Here is a 25,132-nt window from a genome sequence, read left to right on the forward strand (position 1 = left end):
GTTTCAGCAGGACCGTCGTCCTCACAAGGACACGAAAAGGGGAAATATTCAAATGTCTGTCTCAAACACACACATACACACTCATACACACACCTTCCAAATGTCCGCAGACACTGCAGAAAGTGGACACTGGGTCACATGAGGCCTGTTTAGGTAAGAAGATGCACAGACACATCCAAAGCCACACACACACACACTCTCTCACACACACACACACACACACACACACACACACACACACACACACACACACACACACACACACACACACACACACACACACACACACACACACTCTCACACACACACACACACACACACACCCCTTCTCAGCTCTTGCAGGGAGATTTTTTGTATGTGTATATAGTGTATACATTATGTATAATGTATATAGTGTATACATTAATTACTAATGGTTTTGTAATGTTTCACTAATGTTTTTCAAGTGTTTTTGTAATGTTTTACTAATGTTTTGTAATGATTTACTAGATTTATTCATGGTTTGTAATGTTTTAGTAATGTTTTACTAATGTATTGTAATGTTTTACTAATGTTTTTGTAATGTTTTACTAATGTATTGTAATGTTTTACTAATGTATTGTAATGTTGTACTAATGTTTTTGTAATGTTTTACTATTGTATTGTAATGTTTTACTAGTTTTATTCATGGTTTGTAATGCTTTAGTAATGTTTTACTAATGCTTTTGTAAGGTTTAAGTAGTGTTTTGTAATGTTTTACTAATGACTTTGTCTTTAAAACTACTTCTGAAACCCAAATTTTGTAGTACTACAATTCAGGACTTCCTGAAAATCCTGAAAGTACATTCAGTAATAGCCGCTGCAGTCCTGAGATGGTGCTCCTGTATGGGTCAAACTGTGTGCCAATTCAACCAGAACGTTTTCTTGAGCCAAGCCGGCCACACTCATGCGTGAGCACCAGGGCAGCGTAGGGCTGAATCAGGGCGTTCCAGTCAGCCTGACAGAGCCATCACTCTAGGACCGTTGTCTTCAGTAGGTGGCTGCACAGGTGCTAACGCGGCCAGCACGATGCCCGGAGGTTTCCGATCCACACGGACGTTCTCCCCCAACCAGGACAGAGCACGCCAGTCCCAGCAAAAGCCCAAGAAAGCAGCAGGAGGGCTGGCAGAAAGGAACAGTGCACATAGCCTCTTATGCAACGCTTCACATAAGCACTGAAGCAGACGAGCAAAAGAGGAAATAAAACGACTCCTTCCTAGTCTGGTGAGAAGAGCCAGCAGGAGATGGAGAGAGAGGGAGAGAGAGAGGGAGAGAGAGAGAGAGAGAGAGAGAGAGAGATAGAGAAGGAGAGAAGGATAGAGAGAGAAGGAGAGGAAGTGAAAGAGAAGAGAGGGAGAGAGAGAAGGAGAGGGAGTGAGAGAGAGGAGGAAGTGAAAGAGAAGAGAGGGATAGAGAGTGAAGAAGAGGGAGTGAGAGAGAAGGAGAGGAAAAGTGAAAGAGAAGGAGAGGGAGTGAGAGAGACAGGAGAGGGAGTGAAAGAGAAGAGAGGGATAGAGAGAGAAGGAGAGGGAGTGAGAGAGAAGAAGGAGAGGGAGTGAGAGAGAAGAAGGAGAGGGAGTGAGAGAGAAGAAGGAGAGGGAGTGAGAGAGAAGAAGGAGAGGGAGTGAGAGAGAAGAAGGAGAGGGAGTGAGAGGAGGAGATTCCAGGCACAGTGGAGGAGAATGTTATTCTGGATGACTGCTCTCATACATCATGACAGAGAGGAAAAGGGCTATAGGGTTTACACAGACGTAAAAGACAGGCCAAAATGAACCTGTGTGTGTGTGTGTGTGTGTGTGTGTGTGTGTGTGTGTGTGTGTGTGTGTGTGTGTGTGTTACCTGATCAAGTCTCCATGGAGCTGCAGGTAGATGCCCTTCCCGTCACGCTGGCAGGTGAGCTCCTCCACGGTGGTACTGGTGGAGCAGAGGACCAGTCTGAGGTCCGGCTGGGCTGCTGACGAGCTCTGGGGCCCCATGGCGGGTGTCTGGGGCTCGGAGGCTCCGTAGAGACACACGCAGCCCCGCTGGCTATCACCCTTCAGCCAGTCCCGCTCCCGCGAGCCGTAGCGAGTCTTCCGCGTCATGCAGCCACGACTGCCGTTATGCTTCATGTTGCGCTGTGGAGAAGGAGGAGGTGAGACGCTGGAGAACAGAACAGCACCGTGTGGAGGAATCAATACTTTTACCAACACAACTCTGCTTTCAAACGACACACAGACTCTTGGCTTTGGGTTTTTTTATACACCCTGTTAGATTTTTAATAAAGTGTATAAAATACAGCTACCCTAAATAAAAAATACCCTACATAGTGCGCACTGATGACCAAATTAGTGGAAGGAAATGATCCAACGACTGCGAGTGCAGAATCATGGCCCAGCGAGGGGGGCACTCCACTCAGCAGATCAGCCCGACATCCTCCCCACCACGGGGAGACCGACGGGCCCAAATATTTACTCAGGACACACACGCCCCTGGCGAGAGGCGCGAGTCGAGACCGAGCCACACACGGGCGGTCCAGCGTCAGGTCATTAGAGAGCCCGACGAGGAGGTACTCCCACAGAGGAGGTCCGATGCGGATGTGCCTGCCCCTGCCTCGGTGTCCATCGCTGAGCACCACCAGACTAACCAGCACACACACACACACACACACACACACAGACACTCCCGCACGCTAAAGCAAAGATCACTTTTTAAAGACGTAAGCAGGCTCTCGTCCCTGTTATGACATATCTATAAATACATCTATCTAGCAAGATGACTCACCATCAAGATTAAAACATCCGATTGTTTGCTGCATAAGGTATTCTAGCTGTAATACGTTTATCTCGCAAGAAAAAACGGGCCTTTTGAAACTGATTACTTGGACTTGATTCTGATTCAATGCGACTCTTAATAAAACATCATATGATTTTATGCAAGAGGTAGAAAAGCAGGTGTTGTCTATATCCGTCTCCGTATTGAGCACCAATTCCAGGCAGTTCCAACAACCCCCGCCCGGAACCGGGAGCCGCACGTTTATTGCTAGCTAACGTTACTGGACTGGCCGCCTGTGAGCTGGAAAATGCATCATGATATTCCTAACTTATGATCAGGATACGTGGGCGCCGTCAGAGGTTTGCATGAGCATGCATGAATATTTCCAGAGCGCGCAAACAGGTTAAGACCGTTCCAGCGTCGCCTCGAGCGCGTTTAGTGTTGCAGCAGCTGCGTGTTTGCGCACGAGCGCTCCGTGACCGGCACGCGTACAGGCTCGCGCACATCTCAGCGTGCATTAGAACTCATCATCGGATATGGATGCGAAAAACAAAAAAGTGTCGGTATCGATTCTGTTGGATTCGTGCGTAGGCTACTCCGGCCCTGGTGGGGAGAAACACTCCGCACCGTCCCCTCGCGGTGCCTCGTAGACCAATATAGACAGACTCATCAACTTACTACCTTCAGAACTCGGATCCCCGTTCCGCCCCGGCTCGCCGGACCGTTGCGCTCGCCCGGTGCTGCAGTCTGATTAGACGCCGCTTCGTGGACCGCCGGGATGGGCGACGTGCCCCTGCCGCCTTGGCCATCCTCGGCGGCGGCTCCATTTTTTCGGTCCGTATCGGCATTTTGTGGCAACCTCGCCGCGTTTTCCTCGACCTTCATCTCGCCCACATTTACGTCTTTCACCACAGAAATCCAGATATAACGTCGCGGATGACGACTGGTAAATTCCAGCACGGGAGGCGGCAGAAAAACCCCATCCTGGTTTGGTGAGACGCCATAATGGGACAGAATCTCACGGCTGTCAGATACACGCTCAATAAACATGAGAGGGGCGGGGCTACTTATTATTCACTGGGCGCTGCCCATTCCAGGGCTTGAGATATGCTGAATTATTCATAAGGGCGCTGAATTATCCATAAGGACGCTGACGCTGAAACAGGTGCTCGTGAAACATACAGCTTACACGATAAACAAACTGTAGGACGTTTGTGTTTTGTCGCTGTCTGTCTGTGCACTAAATACACCGATCCTCCTCACCCACAGCAAAAATAAACAGGTATATTTCTTAATCAATATTTATGAATTGGTTTACAATTTATGGAACGTAATACATTTATATGGATTTTGTTCACCTTTCTGAACAGATTGTTGTCGACTAAAGGATAATTAGGTCAGTTCCTCTTAACCGGCCGTTTGGATACCACATGTACACGTGTAAAGGTTCATGTAACCCCGCAATCTGACGTCTGTACTTGTAGGTGTGTCTCATCTTTATCAAAGACCGCGGTTATCATGACAAGTACACAAGCTAGATTTAAAGTTAAAATGTAAACGGATCCAGCAACGATACTGACATAACTGCAGTGGTGTGTGAGCAGTTAAAGAGTTGCCTGTTTCGATATGAACTGTACTGAAGAGTGGCCAGAACCAGGGTCCCTCTTTCTGAGGCCCAGTTTATCTGCACTGCACTCGCTCAGCCTTTTTTAAAGGTTTTACTGCAATAGGATGAAGTCACGCGTCCCTGGCGACTCCACCTATTCGGTGGATAATGATGTGGGTCTTCCGAGCTATGGCGTCATTCCCCCTGATGCACACGGGAGTGGATGGAGTCACGGGGAATAACACCCGCCGCACAACAGCCTTACGTGATTATACATCATAGGGAGAGATGTGTTATCCAAGTTCACAATGCATAGCTTTTCTGTGAGCGCAGTGGCAGATGAGCCTCAGAGTAACCTAAATCTCTTGGAAATTCATGGAAGAACAGATCTAATGAGGTAACATTTTGAGAACTGATTTACAAGTTGAAATCTGCAGACTATCGTTTCCCCATGGGTGCAGCACTAGAGGGCGCTGTTGCAGCGCGGAATACCCACGCTGACCCTCGTGCCCGTAGTGAGGACGTCACAACGCACGATTACTCGAGCAGGCCATCGGTAGCGTGTCAAAACAATTTATGCAGTCTTCACTTTTGATAATGCAGTAAACTTATGCTCTGTTTACATCTGTCAAACTCAAATGGGCCGAGCCGATATCTGAAATAACCACACTGAAAAATTCAATTTTAGTTTTCACTTTTTTATTTATCTTGGTCATTTTCTCCAACCCAAAGACAATAATACACAGCATAAGTCTAAAATATCCCATGTAATAGATTACAAGTTATTTTCATTCCTCATCATCATCATCGATTATTTTGAGTCCAGCACTCACTCCTTGAAGACGGGGGACAATGATCCAGTTCAGCATGTCAAATTCAAAGGGGGGGGGGGGGGGGGGGGGGCCCTCAGCACTCACTGCCCCTCCTGCACACATTCACATGTGGTTGGGTCGCCAAAGTAAAACGGATAGGAGGCACATGTTTACAAGTTCCAAAGAACTACGGCCGGCTGTCATAGTTCCAAACGAGGAGGTGGAAGGGGACCACGGATGATCCAAGCAGGTGATGCACGTAGAGATCAAACCAAGAGCGTTCGGCTCGCTCACCCAGCGCTAGGCCAGGAGAGGGAGTCACTCACTCAACATTAACTGGAGGCTTCACAGATTTTCCAGGAGGGCTGGTATGTCAAGAAGGCAGGGGAGTGGGGTGACGTTTCTTTAAGAACCTTTAAACTTCTTGCATTTTGACAGGAAGTTTACAGAAACAGTAAAAAAATGACAATATTTACACTTGGTTTTCACATGCAGCTCAAAAGCTGGAAGTTGTAAAATCATCGCAGCAAAGAATTATGTTCAACAGCGTGAAAGGTGCAGCTTAATGCACCTCTTACTCCCCATACTGTCTCCAACACACACACACACACCTTTATGAGTCGACAAAAAACCCCAAACCTAAGAAACAGGTTTCTGTAGGGCTTGCGTTTTTTGTCTCGTCTCTATTGTAACTTTATAGCTGTTCCTTTTTAAATACACCTTTGAGGTGCCTCTCATCATAATGACAGGCAACGTGTTGGTAAGTCAGACATATCTAGTTGCTGGTATGTGCTGAGAAATCATTCAAGCCAGGACCAAACAGCACATGGGTCTTTTCACACCACCAATTCATCAGTCCTTCAGTGAAGAATGACTTCACAAGGCAGACTGCAGTTAGACCTGTGTCAGTTTACAGGTGAAACAACGCAACCGTCAGTCATGAACAAGACAACCAAAGCAGTTACTGGTCATTCCACCCCAATACAACAACCATCACAATGTGTGGGAGGGGCTAGGCATATGTGGTGGGAGAAATCTATAAGTCAGAAAATTAAATTAAATATGAAAACCACGCTTATTGTGGTGTGATGACCTCTGTGAGGGACGCAAAGGTTTACAAAAGAGATCAGAATTCCACCAGCAATACTGAACTTATCCTGTAAAGAGCTTATAATGTTGGTCCGCTGGTTTTGTACGTATCCCGTCACCTTTGCTAAGGGGATCCATACAAGTGCAGTGGTGGGGACGAGTTCACAGAGTGCAGGACAAAGAGCCCAGACCGTCGCAGTCCTGTGACTGGTGCATTATGGGACCTCCTTCAGTAGTGTAGCACATGTGGCAACAGCAATCTACTCCACTGGCTAAAAGCAAAGTATTAAACCAAGTCAAGATTATGAATGAATGAAACGCAGCTCAAGGTCGATCCTTTACACTTGTGTACAAGTACAGCCCCTAACTGGTCTCCACAGGTCTTCAAACGGGAGTTTATTTGATTTGATACTTTTTTTTTGTTGATCTTTTACAATTATATACAATATACAGGGAGCAGATTATACATTTTCATCTGAATAAACAATCAAAGAGGGACGCTGTTAAACCTAGACTATGATTCTGTGTGATTACTGTGCAGTACTGGAAGGAAGTTTTAGAAAACTGTCGGTATCTAAAAACAGGGATGAAAACGACAGCGGACGAATCTTAAAAGTTCAATATGTACAGAAAAAGCCAAAATGTTCAGAAAGGACAAAGAAAATTAACAGGATGCATAACATCACTTTCTCCATATACACATAACATTGCTCAAAAAATATTTCCAAAGCCAAAAGGAACATTTCTAATTTGGTCACCAAACTCAAATAATGAGGCAGAGTCGAAATGGGCGAAATCTGGTTGCTGTGTGTATATGAAGACTCAATGAGCAGCAGGAGAGATGGTCGGGCGTGTTAGTAAAGAGGCGTGTGTATGTACACAAAGGCCCATGATGGTCTGAAGCCATGAAAATGATGATGGTATATGGTGATGTTTTTCAGCTTAAAAAAAAAATAAAATAAGTGTGAGGTATTTAGGTTACTGCGTCCAAATGCCTTCTAACAAAGAGGAGAGAGAGCCGTGTCCACCCCACACACAAGCACTGCATGCGGGGACAGAACTGTGTCCACCCCACACACAATCACTGCACGCGGGGACAGAGCTGTGTCCACCCCACACACTATCACTGCACGCAGGGACAGAACTGTGTCCACCCCACACTGCATGCCTTCAGTAAAAAAAAAAAGCCCTCTGCAAATAACCCAAGATGAACTGGGAAACTCCAGGACGCTGTCTTCCAGTTGCAGGAGTCTGAGCTTACTCCTTCTCTCCTCTTACCTGCCTGTGGCATCACCTGCTAGTCAACCCCAAGACATCTGAGGACTTTAGTTCTATTAGCTCCAGCAAAAGGCACATTGCTTTGAAAATCAGGCAATACTTTTTTTTTTCTTTTTTTTAACTTTAAACATAACAGAAAAAAAAAACCAGACAACTTATGAAGCTAAGAAATGCATTCAGTGCATATAACTACATTCATGATGGATTTCGCATACAGTGCGCGTTCACATATTAAGACACCTAGATCAAAACCGATAGTCAATCTAGACCCAAAGTCAATTCCGCATCAAACACACCAAACACAGTAATCTAGAACTCTGCTTGTTGCTTTTATAGTTAGAGAACTGTGCCGACGTACTGTGCCGTTACCCGTGCACTGACTTCCTGACATAACTATTCCTAGCAGCGTTCGATCGATACCTCAACAAAGCACAAAACCATGCACCTTCTGACATGGGCATACAGAACAAACCAAAAGAGTTAAATGTTAAATAAGGGCTTTCAGAAAAAGCAAACTCCACTATGAAGGTTGTAAGAAGATTGATCTTCAACTACCTAGTTTAACCGTGGTAAGTATCCCACCTCATCATTCCACTACAGCCTGGAGCAGTTTCAAGCCCATCCTCTTGTCTTCTAGCTCCTCCTAGTGGAAGTGAACTTAGAAACCCAGCACTCTTCATTGTCTACTAACAGACACGTTTTATGAAGTGCTCAAGGGTGCATGTGACCGATTAAAGATGCTCACTCTGAAGAAACAGCGCATACATGGGTAAGCACGCATGGGCAAATGTGAGAGAAGGTGCCTCTGTCAAACAGTGAGTGCAGTAGACCTCATGACTGCAGGGTTGTGGAAGGACGTGTAAAGCGTAGATCTGGTATTCTTTATTACAGGGCTGAAGATCAGGAGCGCAACAAGCTGACTTAAGAGACAAAAGGAACACCACACGGTCATTTGAAGGCCCATCACAAGTCACGATCCTCTTCACTCCGAAACGCTAGTGAGGGTTAAACAAAGGTGGAAACGGTCAAGCAATTCAGAGGTCACAGAGTTTAAAGCAAATGTTTCCCTCCCGCTTAAGAACAAAAAAAAAATAAATCACCCCAACTCCAACAATTTAACATTAAAAACATGAAAAGAACCAAACAAAACCAGACAAATCAAACACGAGCTCATAGCAAGAAACACTGGTCAAGGGTGACCATGAGTGGTCAGGGAAAGAGAGAGCACATGTGCGTGTGTGTGTGCGTCTGTATATGTACACGCACCGAGCTGTGCAAGTAGAGATGTGTTGTGGTAACTCAAAAGCAAGTAGACTAAGACAAACAGACTGTGGTGAGACCAAATCACTAGGGGGCGCTGTTGGTAAAAATGAATATGCACTGAGATGTTTCAGGTGATGATGGTTCATATCATTGTCATTGTAATGCCAACATGGTCTTCATACCATCAACGTGTATGTGTGTGTGCGTGCGTGTATGTATGTATGTATGTATGTATGTATGTATGTGTGTGTGTGTGTGTGTGTGTGTGTGGAAGATTCCACTGCTTCCCATGCAACTCCAGGGCAGCAGTGTGCGGTGATGTCACAGGGGGGTCAGTCAGGGGGGGGGCGATCTCTCCCACGGCTCCCCTGGCTCGGGGTCGTTACGTTGGGGAAACCACACAGCACAATCACTGCCACGACTGTGGGGGGAAGGTGTTGACCTCGGCCAGGTCTTGAACCGGCGCGCCCTTGTAGGTGTACGTCAGCTTGATCCGCATACGCAGCTGTTGCTGCAGTTTTAACGGAAGAGAAGTTTATTTCCTTTCAGTCTTTTAAAGCAGAAACACATCCCACCACCACCACGTCTCCTATAGCTAAGATTAATTCACCGGCTTTAAGACCATTTAAACTATTACTACTTTATCTTCTGTTCTTTATTCAGTGCCTAGGAACAGCCAATCACAGGGGCCACAATTAGTGGGTCTTCGTAGTGGGTGTGGTCGGAGGTCTTACCTTCTGGGGGTTCAGGACCCTGATGACCTGTGTGACGTGTCCCTGGTTGAGAGCTGGAACCACGTTACTACTGGGGGACAGGAGCTGCAACTGGAACGTCTATGAACAAAACCCAACGACAGCGCGTGAACAGCAGGGGGCGCCACTGAGACAGACGCACGATACTGTGAATGATAACCAGGGGTCTGCACCCGTCGGCAGCTCTGACTAAGAGGAAGAGAAGGACGAATCCGAACCTTTGGTACCGCAGCCTGGAACACGAAGTCAGTCATGTCGGCCTCCGTGGTGTTGGAGGCGTGGATGGTGATCACTGAAATGTTGGGGTTGGGGTTGGACCTTTCGAAGGTGAAGTCGATCTTCAGGCCGTTCTTGTTGTAGGCGGTCATGGGAGGGATACCTGCGCGGGGGGGGGGGGGGGAGAAGACACACACGTCGGGAGTGTGACGGCTGCTTCCGTCAGCCTGTGCAGAGTCGGCGTCTAAAGGCACGACCTCCGTGACGGTCGGAGGCAATGATGCGATCTCACCTGCTGCGGTGTCATTGAAAAGGGGCTGTGAGGAGAGGCCGTCCAGGAGAAACGAAGGCTGGGTGATGGGTACAGGGGCGGGGCCAGGGGCAGGGGCGGGGCCACCTGAGGACCATGGAGAGAGGCGTGGTTGGGAAATCGGGTGGAGTAATACATCAGGTTCTAGAAGGCAGGTGCCACTACACCCAGAGTGTGTGAGGTGACCCATTATGAAACATGGAACAGGCAGAAAGATGGGAGCTCAAAAAGGACAAAAGTTTTAACCGCAGAGCAGCAGGTCCATATTTGGCGTACCGGAGAGAGAGAGGTCCCCCAAGAGGTCCAGTAGCTCCCCTCCCGCTGAGGCAGGTTTAGCAGGCAGAGCAGTTTGGATCACAGGACCCACGTCATTCCCTCCAAGCAGGTCTAACAAATCATTGGCCTGCAGAACACAACACAAGTCCAACCACGTTGTGAAACACCAGCGCTTAACCACAACTGAATAACATAATACAGATTTGCACTGCACTGTTTGTGGACTGATTGTGTATTGGTTCCTGTGTTAGAGTACAGGAATAATTTTTCCTATGTCCAGCTGAAGAAATAAACTTTTATTGAAGCAGGTACCAAACACAAATCAAGACAGACTTCCTTATTATCTGTACGAGCAGCTGATGTGATCATCAGTGGTGGTGGTGAGAGCTCACTTGATTTGCTGGCTGTGCAATGCTGGGCAGGTGTTTCGAGTCAGATGATTCTGTCTCCCCATTGGTCTGTACAATTTCTGTGGGACCGTTACTGGCCGTTTTCTCCATGATGGGCATTCGTTCTAGTAAAGCAGGCCTAGAAGGAGCGTGAGAGAAAAGGTGTCAAGCAGCAACACTGCCTCATGCTATTTGAACAGAAGCAGGTCTGGTGTGGATAAGTGTGATGTCTGTTTGAGAGCTCCGAGAGTCTGGCCTGAGTCTGTACCTCATGTGATCGTATTTCTTGAAAAGTGCGTTGTACTCCACGGCCCTCTGCTGCAGCTCCACGTCTATGCTGCTGCCATATATCGACACAACTTTCTTTATTCGGCTGGAGAGAACAACAAGACACGACATGGAAAAACCAGTCTCAACAGTGTGGATCATTCAGAAAATCACACCAAACCGAACTGGGTGGAGGTGTGGTCCACCAAACCGAACTGGGTGGAGGTGTGGTCCACCAAACCGAACTGGGTGGAGGTGTGGTCCACCAAACCGAACTGGGTGGAGGTGTGGTCCACCAAACCGAACTGGGTGGAGGTGTGGTCCACCAAACCGAACTGGGTGGAGGTGTGGTCCACCAAACCGAACTGGGTGGAGGTGTGGTCCACCAAACCGAACTGGGTGGAGGTGTGGTCCACCAAACCGAACTGGGTGGAGGTGTGGTCCACCAAACGAACTGGGTGGAGGTGTGGTCCACCAAACGAACTGGGTGGAGGTGTGGTCCACCAAACGAACTGGGTGGAGGTGTGGTCCACCAAACGAACTGGGTGGAGGTGTGGTCCAGACCCATCCGTGGTGAAGCGGCCTTACTTCACACTGCTGAAGCGAGTGGAAAGCTTCATGATGGCAGTCAGCGAGTATCCTCGGGTTACCGGCGTGGACAAATTGGAGACCAGCAGACCTTCCAAAACATCTAAGACTTCATCTTCTGTAACCTGTGAGCAGAAGATATTCGTTAGAATGAACACAGGGCCAGAGTAATTAGTTCTGTATTAGAAAGAAAGGAAGGAGTGTGGTGGGAGGGGCTCTGGACGGTCACCTGGATAGGCTCCTCCTCCTCACACTGGCCCGACACCAACAGATCTCCATATTCTCCTATGCACCAGGAGGCCACCTGCACCAGAGGTTGCTGTAGGAGATACCAAACAGATTCGTTCTTCACTGGTCAGCAGGAGCAAACAGTTAATCTTCGCTCTTCCTAAAATAACCCTAACATGAAAGCGGTGTTTATTTTTAAATCAGTCAGCCAAACAAAAACACCCCAAAGGAGTCTGACCTGCGAGATGTCGTCCAGCAGTGCTTTGTAAAGTCTCTGCACGGTGTAAGCGTGCATCTCCACACTGTTGGTGATCAGCTGGATGAGGTTGGGGACAGAGTCATCTCTGACATAACTCCCTGCCTGAAACCACAAATGGCATCTTTACACACCCAAGCAAACTTGGCAAAAAATAAATAAAAATATTAAAAACCATACATCATGCATAAAATGCCTCATTAGAAGTAACAAAGAGCAACTGAACTGTTCTGTTGCATTAGTAAATCACCATCATTCAACAAAATACAATGCAAATGATATAAACTAAATAATCTTGGGCAAGATGTAGATACTTACCGTTGTCAACACCCTCATAATGGTGTCTATGTGCCATCTTTTGGACGGTGCATACCTAGAGAGATGGGGGGGGGGGGGGTAGAGAGTCAAATGTGTAGACATAAAATCATTTTGAAGTCGTGATGCTTGAGTCGCAATGAATCAAAACCAAGCCCGGGTAATGGCCTGTTGCTAATTAGGTTATTAGATTCCATCTGCGTTTCAGGTCATGCTGTCAGAAATGATGATATCAGCAACGTCAAGCTCTGACGATGGATCACTCATTTTATCATCACCCAGCACGTCAACAACTCTCCTCTTAGACCCAAGACCTCCGTTCTAAACAGAGCCTTTCAACTCCAGGTAAATTGGTGAGTCATACCTCTCCAAGTTAACCTGAAAACACAGCGTTGTTCTGTGCTTTAACCATCTCCCTCCTGGCTTTAGCTATATATGCTAGTAAAGGCACAAATCCTCGGCAATGCCAAGCTGAACACGTTTGTAGCGTCTTACTTCTCAGCAGCCAGGAAGACTCCTGACGCACAGTCCGCTTTGAACTCGGGGTCGCAGGAATCAAGGAAGTAGAGCAGCTCCTTCATCATACCCCTGATGTTGTTCCCATTGACGAGGGCAAAGCTCAGCTCCATCGCGCGTCTGAGGAGGAGGAGGAGGAAGAGGACATGGTGTAGGCAGCTTCTACACCCACCCCATGCAGACCCAGAACACAGCTAAAAATAAGTGTGTGCTGCTGAAGTACCTTTTGATCGAGACGTCCAGGTCTTTCAGACAGTCCACAATGGTGCTGCGATGCCTCTGTACCGCATTGTGATCCGTCTGCACTGTTTTCAGTAAAGATGTCAGCGCCACATATCTGGGGGGTGGGGGGCGGATTTTGAATTATTTGAAAGGGGCTTTCAAGGTTTTGCTGTCTATGGTTAATTCTGCAGACACTGACCAGAGATCATGAGGTCAGATCTGGAGATTTTCAGTCAGTGAATAACTCAAGGTCAGCAGCAATGAAAAATGTTTTTAACCTGAAGCTGCATTTTCTAACGGACTGCTGGTAGAGACAGGAAAAAAAAGCATCCTGCGCCCCTAATTTTGATCATTTTTGGGAGATGAAAAAGGAAAAATCGAACCTGATGTTTTTGTCGTTGTTGAGAAGAAACCGTCCCAGGATGTTAATGGCTAATACCTGAATTTGGAAGAAACATCTAGTTGTCATTTTCAAAATGCAATTTAATATAAATCACATTAAAGTACCCATAATAAACTAATTAGCTTTGTTGAACGGAAACGTGTATCAAGGAATCCCACTCAACTCACCCTTAATCCACTCTCTGATTTGATGTCCATAATTGTAAGAACTGTTTCATACAGGATTGCATTGCCTACGTTTTTACTCGTTTCTGTGTTTGTTGCAACCTGAGAGGAGAAAAAGTGCGGTTTAAGTGGCAGGTCAACTGCCAACGGCTTCAAACACAGATCTGCTCAAACATCTCACCTGTGCAAGAATGTCGTTCATAGCTTCACTAGAATCATCGTCACTCTTTCCCAGAATTCTAAGTAGCCTCAGTATCCGAACCTGAAATAAGTCCAGAAGACATTGTGTAAGCCAGTGTCTTTGATTTAGGATACAAGAGATGAGCACGCCCTCTAAAGCACAGGGGGCCTTTTTTTGGGAATGTACGGTACAAATGATGGATAGTTTGAGAGGTTCATCTAAAAGCCAAAAAGCAGTGTTCAATTTGGCAACCTTATTGCTTAGACAGTGAATGTCAAAAGGACAGAGGGGAGAGGGAAGAGGAGGAAAGGGTGAAGGATCATACCTGCAGGAAGGGGTCACTAATGCCAGACACGTCATGCTCAGGAGAGTAACCAGACATGATCAAGTTCTTCAGGATTCGCACAAGTTGTGGGACCAGCTAAAGAAATGCAAGTTAATGAACAAATAAACACATTCATAGCGGATATAACAGAAAAGGCCACTAGGACCATGAAGAACTAAATACATACACCTAAATACAATACATACATAAAGCTAATTACATTTAAAGTAAAAAAAAAAAAAAGTAAATCAACACACAGCAAGGAGGGAGTCACTGTAAACACAATGGGGTGAAAATCATCTAAAAATAGTCTGATTTTCTCAGCACATTCGGTTAGGTGAATCAAATGGATGTATAAGTAATGATTCTATGGATCTTATCCTAACACCAAGACACACATAATTATCAGTGGCTAAGAGTGCATTTACATTTTGTACTATGTCAGTTTTGGCCAAAACCATAATGTTCTGTGCCTCTCAGGTAATCAACTTGTCAAAACAAGTATTCGCATAAGCCAATCGTTATCAAATGAATGACCATTAACAACAGTGTAATGGTTAATGCTAGAACACGTGAATATGTACACAAACTATATATAGAGTCCTGTGATGACATTCAAACCAAACCCAAAAGAAAACCAACAAATCATTATAAAAGGCAAAACAAAGAAAAGCAAGATCACTCCCAAAACAGAAGTGGACTACGTGTACAGTGACCATGGCGGGGTTCTGTAACAGCATGCACCAGCAATGAAACCATAATGTCCTCTTACCTTCTCATTCTAACACAATGCAGGAATTGTAACAAAGACAAATGACAGAAAAAAAATGAAGTAGATGTTAGGGGTGGGGGGAAACCGGAAAAAAGAAAGAAAGAGAGAGAGAAAGAGAGAGAGAGAGAGTTCACTTTTAGAGAAGAGCTTAAAATAAATGTTACGGTCATGAGTATGGGAGGTGGGAGTGTTGGTACAGCAGTTCGGGCTGAAGTGTCCCAGTGGAGATCCACACAGCGGGAGACCAGGGTAACAGGGTCAACCACGGAGCAAGCCCAATAGAGCCAGCTATCCCACAAGGAGGCTGGACTCAACACATCAAAATAATCCCACTTTAACAGGCTTTAATAGCATGACGGCACGTTCCAACTGGCAAAGTCAACTCTGACCTCGCACGCTCAGGTTTCAGTGGCAGAAACAGAGTCTGATGGAAGGCCAAAACCTGAAGCGTTTAGTCCCGTTTTCTCCATACTGCAGTTGCAGAGTATGACTTATGAGGGAGTTTAACATAAACCAACAATACTGATCTCTGCGTATCACGTACTGAAATCACTGTAGCAGAATACAAGCTTCTGAGATTAGTCAGAAAGTAAACAAGTTACTGCACATAAAAGGGTAGGCTAATGTTTATTATATTTTATAACAAAAAGATTAATAATACCCATCACCCCATCATGTTTACCTCCCCCATACATGAATGAGGACGTTCAGGTGACCAGACCTGGTCGAGAACCAAGGTGATAGTAACACCAAGGCCATCTGTACGATCATTGTTTAACACATGCAAGTCACTGTGGACAAGAACATCGACCAAGAATTAAGAGCAGGAAATGAGAGCCAAGAGCTCCACGATGACCAAGCTGGCTAGATACAGAGTCAGTGTCGCAACACCGTTACGCTAGAGTTACATCTACAGCTATCTGGCCGACCTCAAAATTCACACTCCATGGTACGCTCGTCAGGAAGAGGGGCCGTTTTCACCCCAGCGGAAAACGTAGCATGCGAGCATCCAATACCCAAGAGTATCTAAACGCCACTAATCAACAATATTGTTACGTGCAGTAACAACGCTTCAGGGCCGAGTCCTTCGTTAGATTAAGACTACAGAGGGGAGGAGCAGATGAAGTTTGCGTACCTTTCTGAAGTGAGTCAGCATGTCAGGACTTCGCTCGCACATTTCAGTGAGAAGGACAACAGATGTGTGGAGAACGCCTACAGAAGAGATAACAAATAGCCCTTTATAATGACGCATGGGTACTGTAACAATGGTTTAAAAATAAATAAAACACTGAAAGGTCGTCTGTGGTTATGAATAATAAGAATTTTTTTTTAATGAAAATCTAAAGGCTAAAATTAAATAAAGATGATATCACGGTGTAAACTGGAAACAGTGCGAGCATCTCGCACCATGATTCTTCTCGCTCAGCAGGTTCTTCGTCGCAGGCAGGAACATCTCCATCAGCTCGGGAACCTTGCGGATAACATGTACTGCACACAGCGCTGCCTGTGTGGAGAAAGCCAGTCCTCATTTTCGTGAAACAAAAAGGCACACAGCCAAAACCCCACACAGCCAACAGCTGCTACGTCCCCACAGCAGGACGGGCACTGTGAGGGGGCGACGGGCGGATACCTTTTTCCTCAAGTAAGAGTTTGATGTTTTGAGGAGCTTCTCCACTTCCCCAGCCAGGTCGCGACACATTTCTGACGAACCCATACATCCCAGGGTGCACAGGGCCAAACCCTGGACGTACTGTGTACTGTGATTTAGATCGCTGTAACGTACAAGAAGGAAAAATAAGAAAAAGGAGAATGAGAAACAAGACGGCCATGGTAGTAAAGGGTGAACACTGGGGGTGCACCGAACCGAGCGTGGCTGAGAGCGTAGCTGTGAGCATGGCTGAGAGCGTGGCTGTGAAGCCAGATTAAAGGGAATCCAGAGCAGGAGAAAGCACAGAAGCTGCTCTTGGCACTCGCAAACATCCTCCTCCTCTTCCTCCACAGGGCGCACCAAGAGAAAAGTGCTAACTGTACTTTGGCACATGTGCCTCACGCCTCCAGCCACGCCCCACATCTCCTCTGAAGGTCTACCGCTCAGGCAGCAAAGGGGCGGAGCTGGCAGTGGGAGGGGCGGAGCGCAGTGGGAGGGGCGGAGCTGGCGGAGCCCCTTACTTCTTAATGCAGTTAGTCATGAGTAGATGGACGTCCTGCCTCTCATCCAGCAGCAGCATGGCCCCCAGGTAGCCTATTCGCTTGTCTGTGAACTTCTGTGATGCAATCAGCTTCAGGCACTCCAGCTGAGAGAGAAGAGAGAGACACAGCACGTCACACACACACGGCAAAACATTCAACGAGGCAGGGGTGGGTTTCCCGAAATGTTCTTAGCGCCAAGTACTTCGTAACCTCGTATGAAACGTACGAGGTTAAGAAGTACTTAGCGCTACGAACGTTTCGGAAAACCCACCCCAGAACACTAGTGCCTCTCTAACAGGCCCATGGGAAACGGGACAGCAAATAGCAGAGCATCTCATTTACCTGCCCAAAATGTGCCGGGTAGCCCAACATGTGCATATAAAGCAACTTTGCCACATTTCGACAGCGGTAAGTGTTGTCTTCTTCTCTGAAGGACGACCGGATGGCGGCACATTCTTTCTGGATCATCTCTCGCTCCTCGGCCTGGGTCCGAGCCGTCCGGATGGTACGGATCAGCTCTCGCAGTCGGATCGGAGCTGGCATCCTCTGCAAACCAATACACAGTGTCAGCCGGCATGCTGTTAAAAGTAGCCATATCGGGCACATTCACGAGGATGAATGAGGACCCGTCAGCAGCCACGGATCAACTCGATTGGTCGTCTCTGGTTTTTCCTGTTGAAGCTTCCAAAACGAAAAAGAGCACAGGATTTGAGGGATGATGTGCGACCCAATTCCTGGACTCAAAACATGTCCCATTACAAAACGGGCCAACTGCACCAAGCTTCTCAGTCAAGTGCTGATGGTAATGCTTACAGTTAACATGGCAGCAGGTAAACTGATGGCAACAGCCGAAGCAAAAAAATCATCACTTTTCTCTGAATACACATGAAAAAGTCCAAATGTCTTACCAGCCCGATTTTAGGAACGTTTATACCAACAACTGTAAAATTACGATGTCGTGACACAATACATGAAACATGAAACCTGTGGAGAGACACTGAATAATTGTGTTGGTTTCTTCCATGCTCAAACTGGCAGAAATTATCATGTGGATGTTAACGATCTAGGAAACATTTGTACGACTAATACAAGCTATACAAAGCAATTTCAGAGTAATGAAATCAATCTGACCGAGCCAAATAAACTGCTTGGGAATATTAAGACTGAAACCTGATCAGAGGTTAACAAGGCTGGTTTCCAGTATTTCAAGATCTAATGTTTAATTTATGATGACCACAAATAAAGTGATTCAAGTTGTGGTCTTTTGTGTTCAACTTTACAATAAACTGCGGTTTATTGCATGCAGTACAATTTTGACTTTTCAATTGTGCCACCAGTTTGTTGCAAAAGGTTTTTTTTTTCTTTCTTCTTTTTTGCTTAATGTTCAATATCTACACTTATTTCAAGCACAAAAAGACTCACTAGCTGCTTCTAAAAGAAAAGTAAAGGTTTTGGACAACCGTTATAATATATACATGAATTTGTTGGTCCTGTTTAATAAAGGGCAGTGGCACTTAACATATTAGAGCTCAGCTTAAGAAGAAAGATATAGTACATCACTGCTACCATGTTAACGTTCCTGTGAAATTAATCACACTCTCCAGGCTCTCCTTTTATATTGAATCTGTGCATTTTGGTTGTTCCAACACCAAACACAAAAAAATTCTTCCAGAACAACAAAAAGGACTCCCAACTGAATTACTCAACCACATTCATACTGAAAAACAAGTCTACCCTTTATCAAATAATTAATTTCAAGCTCAGCATGTCACAGCAAGTCCCTGATCTGTAACTAGTAGAGATCTACAGGACTAACGATTTCAAAGAGAACAGCACAGCTCATGACGGAGCAAAGCCTTACACGGATGACATTTCCTACATTTTGCCAAGATTACCTCTACATGGAAAGTTAAAGGAAAGGGAATGTTCAGTATGCTCACACTTTGGGCCATCAACAGCCGTGATGGAGAACAGAGAACCACATGTGAAATTCCATTCCTGCTTCCTGAGCCTCTAGAGCCGAGCACTAAGGTTTCAGTGCGCTGGAGGCTAATTAAAAATTAAAGGAGCTCATGCGTACTGGTAAGATTACATTCTCGTCTATTTACACTGAGCAGAGCGAACCAGGCAACATCGGCAGTGGACACAGAACCACCTCCGAATCCATAACATCTCACAGGGGGATCATTAACAGGTCTCAAAACATACTAAGGTGATTCTGAGCAATTATGATTACACAGCCTACAGATACAAATAATACACTCTGAACACAAACACGGACTACACATCAGGCCACCAATCAAAATGATGGCCTGTGTATCCTTGTTGAATACATAGCAGCGCCACCTACAGCCTATTTGGGATGAGTGCACCGTCGTGATGAGATACTGTGTAGGCTAGACACACAGCTTGAATACACCAACAACGAGGCCCCATCTGAAGCGCAGACTGGGGGTACGTGGGGTGGGAACGAGTGTGAGAACAGACTGGGGTAGCTTGCTTATTTAACCAACGAACTAGCCACATATCTGGGAACCGGCACAGAACCGATGTCATAACTGCCATGTAGAAAGCGCAGAGCAAAAAAAAAATAAACAAATAAAAATAAATAATAAAGAGCACACGTGCGCACGGGAGTCGGAGTACAGGAAGTGAGTCAGAGCTAGCAGCGGCCGAGATGGCATGACGCTTCTCAACAGATATGACCGATGTATTTTTGGCCCGACGACTCGGACAGAACACAGCAGGACCTGTACCTGCCCAAAACACTCAGAGGGCAGAACCTAGCACTGGAGTGTAAAAACAACCCCGAGACCCTTTATACCTCCACAGTACCAGACGGAGGAGTGTACATTAATCCCCAACAGCCACACCAAGGGGTCCATCACAGATACAATTACAAAAACAGGCGGAGATGGTTCGTTTTCCATGCCTACCTTCACACAGAGAAGAGACCATCTCTGAGGCTAAGCATCACAGATAACAGGGGTTTGTGTTTGTCCGTTTGCAGTTTGCATGAAGCATACGAGTGCTACAGCAAGAGAAACCAGAGGGATTATTTGCTGAGTAATGGCACCTCGCTCAACAAAGCAGATCGTCTGTGTAAAAGAAGCTTTCTAAATGAACGTCAGTGAAAACACAGTTCAAGGCAAGACATGCAGCCATATATCTCCATACATCACAAATCACGCTGAAGCTTTTACAGGAACAACGTGATAAAGAATAATGAGTAGTCCAAAAAGTTGTTTTTCCAACAGGTCAAAGGAAGATAATTTCGAATTCTTTAAATCATGTAATAAGAAGAAGCTGTACATGCTACAACGTCAGAGGACATTATTAAAAGGCACACCAACCCTAGTAGCAAACAGAAATAAAGCAAACAGAAATTTCAAAGACTGCTTGTAAGGCTGGGAGCATCAGTCCAGCAAACCCAAAGGAGGAGGTCACATCTCATTTTGCCCTTTAAACTGTGTTCACAGTGGACAAGCCCCTATACCACTGACAAGGTAGTACGACAGCTCATTAGCAAACATTTGAATGAAACAGGATCTGTCTGTCTGATTCAAAACTCTCCAGGGTCACGTGACTGATATTCAACCCGATTCACACTGTAACAAACGCAAGCACCTTTTCCAAATTCCCATAAGGTTCCTCTGCTGAGCGGAAGTTCTAATCTGACAGCATTAACACCTCAAAATTAATAGCAAGTATATAGAAATCACTCATTTTAAACTCACCAATAACATGGTCATGATGAGGCACCGATGTTTTTGGTATACATGCAGCACATCGTTCCACACCGTCACTTTAGCGGACAGGTCCCTATTCAACTAATCACCATTCCCTTGGTTGCCTTATATAGTGAATATGTATACAAGTGAAAATCACAAAACTGTAAAATCGCTTTAAAGACATTTAATTCACCAAAGCAAACTTTGCCTCCAGGCACGACACACAAAAATGTGAGGGAAAAATATACTTCCCATTCGATGCATACCGCTGCTGCTTGCAAATGACATTTTAAAAGAAAGTATCAAGTTAGGTTATGTGCAATGGCATAGAAAATGTAACCCTGGAGAGAAATGCAGTCAATAAAGGCCGACTGCACCGATAAATAAAGTAATTCATTGATCAAAGCGGAATGGGAGGTGTGCATTCCAGAAAACCAAGGGCCCTCATCCACTGGTTAGGACAATGATCAGAACAACCCACAAGAAACCCTTAAGGCCAAGACAGACCTACTCCCTCATTACACAAAACACTACAAAATATGTATCCTCCTCTACACAGATATTACTGTGGCTTAATAAGTGAATCAAAAATTTTCAAAATGCCTCGATTTCCCTCTGGATTAATAAAGCATTTATCCATTAAAAAGAACCACTGAAAATGTTCATAAAATTCTTGCCAAAAAATAAGTATTTTGGTTTTTCCCCCAATATCAAACTCAGCCTACTGTCTGAAAATAGGTTTTTGCCCCGAACTCTCTGTACCTTTTTACAACACCTCTTCCAAAAAAAATCATACTCTACAGTCTTTTTAATGATGAAATCACATTTAAATCTACCATACACAGTGACGGTTTTTCTAAAAAGCAATAAGGTGACAACAGCTTGAGGCCTGTTCTCATCAAGGTGAGCTTCATGTGGCCTCCACATTAATAATGATCTACACGGTTCCCCGTAGCTCACTGACCAGAACGTGGGCCTGGCGTCCTTCGGTCAAAGTGGACATGGAAATGGAACTGTGACGGTCTATAAACTGAAGGCGTCTTAAGCGGAGGAGGGCGGACCATGGCGGCGCAATCCATTCACATGGACTGCACGTGACATGCGGATAATACAGGTTAACCATGCACAGCAGACTTCTCAGCGCATGACCTCTGACCTCTGTGTGGGAGGGAGCTGAACTCAGAGCAGCTATGCAGCTCTGCTCTCTGTTAGGTGTGAACCAATCACCTGAGCAGCATACCCATACCTCTGGAGACTGTGGGGTCGGTCATACGATGGATGAACCTAGCGACCAATATAAGAACAAAAACAACAGAGACGTGCCTTAGGGAACCACCCTAGTGACACATTCAGTCCTGTTCCATTCAGTATTAAGGAAGGCCCGGTGACAGCGCACACACACAAAATCAAAGTTTAATAGAGCCCCATGTTCTCACACACAGCAAACCTAAATTACAACTGCAGTCACAAAATAAAGTCTGCGATTACTTTTGCCCGGCAGCAAAGCAACAAGGGAGATTTAATCGCAAGTTTGCTGTTACCTATTCTTAAAATTTAGACAGTTCCTTTGTTCCCTCCACACCTCGTCCACACAACGGCAAACATTTCAAGGTCTTTCAGAGATTAGTACAACAAGCGCGCCCATTACCACTCCAAGTCTACAGGAAACAATGAAGTAAAAGTGTAGGCTACCGCTTCAGTGTGGCGCATATTTGCGCCACACTTCACTCCACCCAAGGATGGTTTTGACATCCGAAATGAATCGGAAAACGCAATCATTTGGGCGAGTGACAACTTCCCTTTAATTCGTTCCTACGTCCCATTGAACCACATAAAAACTTGGGTGTGTATGCAAGAAGTTTTAAAACAGCATTGGACAGTCAAATCAGACGTCCTGCGTATTCTGGAGAAACATATTCGCTGTTCTTCCCAACTTGTGCGAGACAGCAGGCGACGCCACTGACAGCCTCCCCACCTCCGGGCTCGGGTCAAGCGGCCTGCCGCACCGCCGTCTTCCTGGCTGTTAAACCCGGCCTTCCGACATCTCAGGCGGACAACGGAAGCCCCGAATAGGCGTCGACATCCTCCTGTCCCCCCTTCGTGTGATCGGGGAAGGGATCTCCCTGCTTTGTTTTTTCCAAATGAGGCACAAAATCACCAGTAGCTGCTGCTGCTCCTCGACGCGAGGCCCGCTGGTCGCTTCAAAACAACACGACCCGCTCCGACCCGCAAACGGGAGTATTATTAACCGGGCCAGGTCGTGTCGGGAACCGAACACACGGCCCAGACGCGACGCCCGGTCCCTTCAGCAGCGGAGGAATGACACAAGTTATCCTCCTTCCCCACACGGGCGAGCTGGCCACCCGGCGGGGGCCTCAAGCAGCCGAGCTAGACGCGCCTGCGGCCGCCGGACGACGCCCGACACACGGCGGGGACGGATAGCGCGACGCGGGCCGGACACACCGAGGGCGTAGTGAGGCGTTAACGGAGTATCCGCCGTCAGCCGAAGCTGTGGCGGCCTACACGGACGCTGCCTGGCGGCTCACACGGCCGAGGGAGCAAGTCAGCCAGCCAGCGGGGTTTAGCGCAAGTGTTAGCGCCGCAGGTCGCCACACGCTTGGCGCGTATGCTAACAGCTGCTACGGACGTCTTAGCTTAGCTTGCTAATGCTAATGGGCTTCTTCGGGCAGGTTAGCTAGCATTAGCATGCTAATGGGCTTCTTCGGGCAGGCTAGCTAGCATTAGCATGCTAATGGGCTTCTTCGGGCAGGCTAGCTAGCCTTAGCTAACCTAGCTAGCTCCACTTCCCAACCCCCGCCCCCCCTCTCTCTTAATACAGCCTTTACAAGCCCCGAACAACCTTCGTATACGGACGTTTTCGAGTCGTTTCAACAGCCCGCTCCTCGCCGGCTGTCGAGTCGAGTTGTTAATCTCCGTTTTCCCCCAACTGCGCCGTACTCACCAGCCGTAACGAGACCAGAAAACAACTGGAATCTTCCGCAGTTCGCGACGGAGGGAGGAACGGACCAGACGTTCAAAATGGCGGCGGCCCTAGCCTCAGCACATCTACCGCAGGCGGAAGGTTACCAGTGAGCGGTGTCACAAACTTCAAGGTGGAACTACCGCGCTGCAGGGACAGCTTTATGATAGAGGACTGCTACTAAAGTGTTGATAACGTATAAACACTGCTTTGGGTTGCCACTGAACCTAGATACTGTTGTGCAAATAAAAAATAAAAACTGTCAAATGTAATGAGACCTAAATTATGAGACCGTATTAAGCGCCTGTAATGACGTGATTGCACTAAACAAGTCAGGAAGCTCTAGCTAGCCCACCTTGGCTATCACATAACTATAGTTAAGTGTTTTATTATGTTTTTTTTCCCCATCTCATGAACTCTCGCCACTCAACATTAAATACGGTTTAATCCAGGCAGGTTTTTAATATTTTGTCTGTTGATGAAACGATAACCGCACAGGAAGACTGCGATGTTGTGGCATTTATAACATTCTGCTACGTGTCAATTCGGCGGATGAGTAACACATGTTCTAAGAGCTGTGCTCCGGTCCGCACCTCACCTCGTGGCAGTCAGTGATGACGTCAGTTTGTAACACTGTGGCACTTATTTACAGAGTCACTAAGCAGGTTACTGAAGTAGAATTTTTTAATTGGTTTTATTGAACTGATTGTTATTCAATAACAAAGTTAGCTAAATCACTACCAGACATTTAGAAACGTCAGACCTATTTTGATTAATTGATTAATATATTATAGAAAATGTAAACATTGAGAACATAAGAGAAAATTAGTATAAAATCACTATTTACCTGGAAGTTTCACTTTGCTTTCTTGTCCCATCTCATGTGGTGGTATAAACTTTTGCAGGTCTGACAAAGGATTAACTTCATACCATGCACTATGCCACCTGTGGTCAGGAGTCGGGATGGTATTTAACCATTTATAGCACATTGCCTCCAGATTGGTGACTTAGAAGAACTGAGTGTTGAATAACTAAACCTAAAACTAAAGTATTATTTTCATATATATTTATCCACTGAAACAATATTGAATCTAAAATCATGTGTAGTAATATCATAGCATAATTATAACTGAATTGTGTGTATTTGGGTTTGAATGCACCATTGTAGCTTAGCCATTCAAGCATCAAATGAAACTTAGAGCAATTTATCGTTGTTTTTGGCTGTTGTCAG

At 46.0% G+C, this 25,132-nt stretch overlaps 2 protein-coding genes across 3 annotated transcripts in view; both read right to left on the reverse strand.

The window, feature by feature from the left end:
* phlpp2 (PH domain and leucine rich repeat protein phosphatase 2) overlaps positions 1 to 3,816 on the reverse strand; it is a 33,226-nt gene extending 29,410 nt beyond the window's left edge. Inside the window, exons 1-2 of one of the 2 annotated variants that reach the window (XM_077023775.1) lie at positions 3,454 to 3,816; positions 1,858 to 2,135 (exon numbers count right to left, since the gene is read on the reverse strand). In XM_077023775.1, coding sequence (XP_076879890.1) covers positions 1,858 to 2,135; positions 3,454 to 3,657 — 482 coding nt within the window. In that variant the 5' untranslated portion in view covers positions 3,658 to 3,816. Of the gene's footprint in view, positions 1 to 93; positions 957 to 1,857; positions 2,136 to 3,453 lie in introns of those variants that run through there. The other variant, XM_077023776.1, reaches the window with a different exon arrangement.
* A 1,244-nt stretch (positions 3,817 to 5,060) lies between these two features.
* Positions 5,061 to 24,040, reverse strand: ap1g1 (adaptor related protein complex 1 subunit gamma 1). Its single transcript, XM_077023777.1, has 23 exons — positions 23,884 to 24,040; positions 17,533 to 17,736; positions 17,170 to 17,294; positions 16,631 to 16,772; positions 16,408 to 16,504; positions 16,136 to 16,212; positions 14,229 to 14,324; positions 13,904 to 13,984; positions 13,726 to 13,824; positions 13,539 to 13,594; positions 13,157 to 13,270; positions 12,913 to 13,053; positions 12,421 to 12,475; positions 12,085 to 12,207; positions 11,848 to 11,937; positions 11,619 to 11,743; positions 11,032 to 11,136; positions 10,767 to 10,902; positions 10,375 to 10,501; positions 10,081 to 10,185; positions 9,791 to 9,951; positions 9,555 to 9,653; positions 5,061 to 9,331 (listed from the first exon to the last, which is right to left on the reverse strand). Exons 2-23 carry the CDS (start codon positions 17,731 to 17,733, stop codon positions 9,230 to 9,232), a joined length of 2,457 nt encoding a protein of 818 aa, XP_076879892.1. The 5' UTR covers positions 17,734 to 17,736; positions 23,884 to 24,040; the 3' UTR covers positions 5,061 to 9,229.
* Between the last annotated feature and the right edge of the window lie 1,092 nt (positions 24,041 to 25,132).

This window comes from Brachyhypopomus gauderio, chromosome 12, assembly GCF_052324685.1.
Source record: "Brachyhypopomus gauderio isolate BG-103 chromosome 12, BGAUD_0.2, whole genome shotgun sequence".
Taxonomy (NCBI): Eukaryota; Metazoa; Chordata; class Actinopteri; order Gymnotiformes; family Hypopomidae; genus Brachyhypopomus; species Brachyhypopomus gauderio.

Coding starts and splice junctions, on each gene's coding strand:
- ap1g1 (XM_077023777.1), bottom strand. CDS start 17,733: ATGCCAGCTCCGATCCGACTGCGAGAGCTGATCCGTACCATCCGGACG. Junction 13,054..13,156: donor CTGGACGTCTCGATCAAAAG/GTACTTCAGCAG, acceptor CCTCCTCCTCAG/ACGCGCGATGGAGCTGAGCT. Junction 9,654..9,790: donor TCCAGGCTGCGGTACCAAAG/GTTCGGATTCGT, acceptor TTTTGTTCATAG/ACGTTCCAGTTGCAGCTCCT.